At 42.3% G+C, this 1,190-nt stretch overlaps 1 protein-coding gene across 1 annotated transcript in view; it reads right to left on the bottom strand.

Annotated features, from left to right (window-relative positions):
• LOC101850186 overlaps positions 1–1,190 on the bottom strand; it is an 8,184-nt gene that overhangs the window by 5,355 nt on the left and 1,639 nt on the right. The window contains exon 2 of the mRNA XM_005103359.3: positions 128–323. Coding sequence (XP_005103416.1) covers positions 128–151 — 24 coding nt within the window. The 5' untranslated portion in view covers positions 152–323. The remainder of the gene's footprint in view (positions 1–127; positions 324–1,190) is intronic.

Genomic DNA, 1,190 nt, shown 5'->3' with positions numbered 1-1,190 from the left:
CACACACACACACACACACACAACACATTAAAAAAAAAATTCGATACCTTTGAGTAAGATCTTATGATTCCTTTCGCGCTTACATTCATTAATATGAAATAGCAATTGTAATCGTGCTCATACTTACAGCAACCATCACCAAAGTGTCCATGTTTGGTTTCCCTGCTGTTAGATCAGAGGGAAGACTGAGGTCGCCGCAGAAAGTGCCAAGGGTTCGTCGATTTTTTCCAAAGTCTTGCTAACGTCTTCAACTTAGACAACGTTTAAACAAGGGCTGAGGCATCTAGATCTATATCATGGAGCTTACGGTGAGCGAGAATCGCCTGCAAAAATGAAACATATTGAAACATGGAGCTTTTTTGTGAGAAATAAGCTGGCACCATAGATTTACATTTCTAATAATATCATAGGTCATATTCTCTGGCGTTATTCGTGTTCACTCTGGAGCTTTTCATAATATGACTCAATTTGTAGCTGAATGAACTGAAAGGATGGAAGGTGCCTCCCGCTCTCCACTCTGGCGAGACTGGTGTATTTGCATTTCATTTGGGTGCCTATGGTGTGCAAGCTTTGCAAAGAAGTTTTAGTAGTGAACGAATAGTGGTGGCCATGACAGTGTACAGTCTAGGACACCATGATTCAAATCTATGGCTTGTTGAATACCATGTTCATGTGGTGTCGGTAGTCAAGTGGTCAGGCTACCGGACTCATAATCATGGGATTGCGGGTTCTGGGATCCGAGCCTCAGGCTCGACTTTGTTTCCGCAGGAAAGGCAATTTACTCGAATTTGTCTCACTTTACCCAGGTGGGAATGGGTACCCAGTCCTACACAGTGAAAGATCTTGTCAAGTTGCAGTGTGTATGCTACCCGGGAAATTGAGAACTTTTCAGAATGCTATCATCAGGTTTGCTGTGGTAATAATATAGGTTATAGAGCGCATTGAGCTTGCTGTTGAACTAGATTTGGGCTACATAAATGTCATCTATTATAATTGACATGTACTTGATGTGTCAAAACCAATAAAACGTCATAGTTTTCCTATCTGACCTCCTCGGAGTAGGAACATGAGTTGTGAATGTGCTTTTGGCTATCATCATCATCCAGTGCCAGATCTGCGACAGACATCCGCGATCATGGTTTTCCATTCATTCCTTTGCTCGGATGCTCTCCAAAAAGCTACGTTTCCCT

Source organism: Aplysia californica, unplaced genomic scaffold (assembly GCF_000002075.1).
Source record: "Aplysia californica isolate F4 #8 unplaced genomic scaffold, AplCal3.0 scaffold00369, whole genome shotgun sequence".
Classification (NCBI taxonomy): Eukaryota; Metazoa; Mollusca; class Gastropoda; order Aplysiida; family Aplysiidae; genus Aplysia; species Aplysia californica.
The sequence above is the reverse complement of the archived record's forward strand: the minus strand, read 5'-3'. Positions and strand labels throughout refer to the sequence as shown.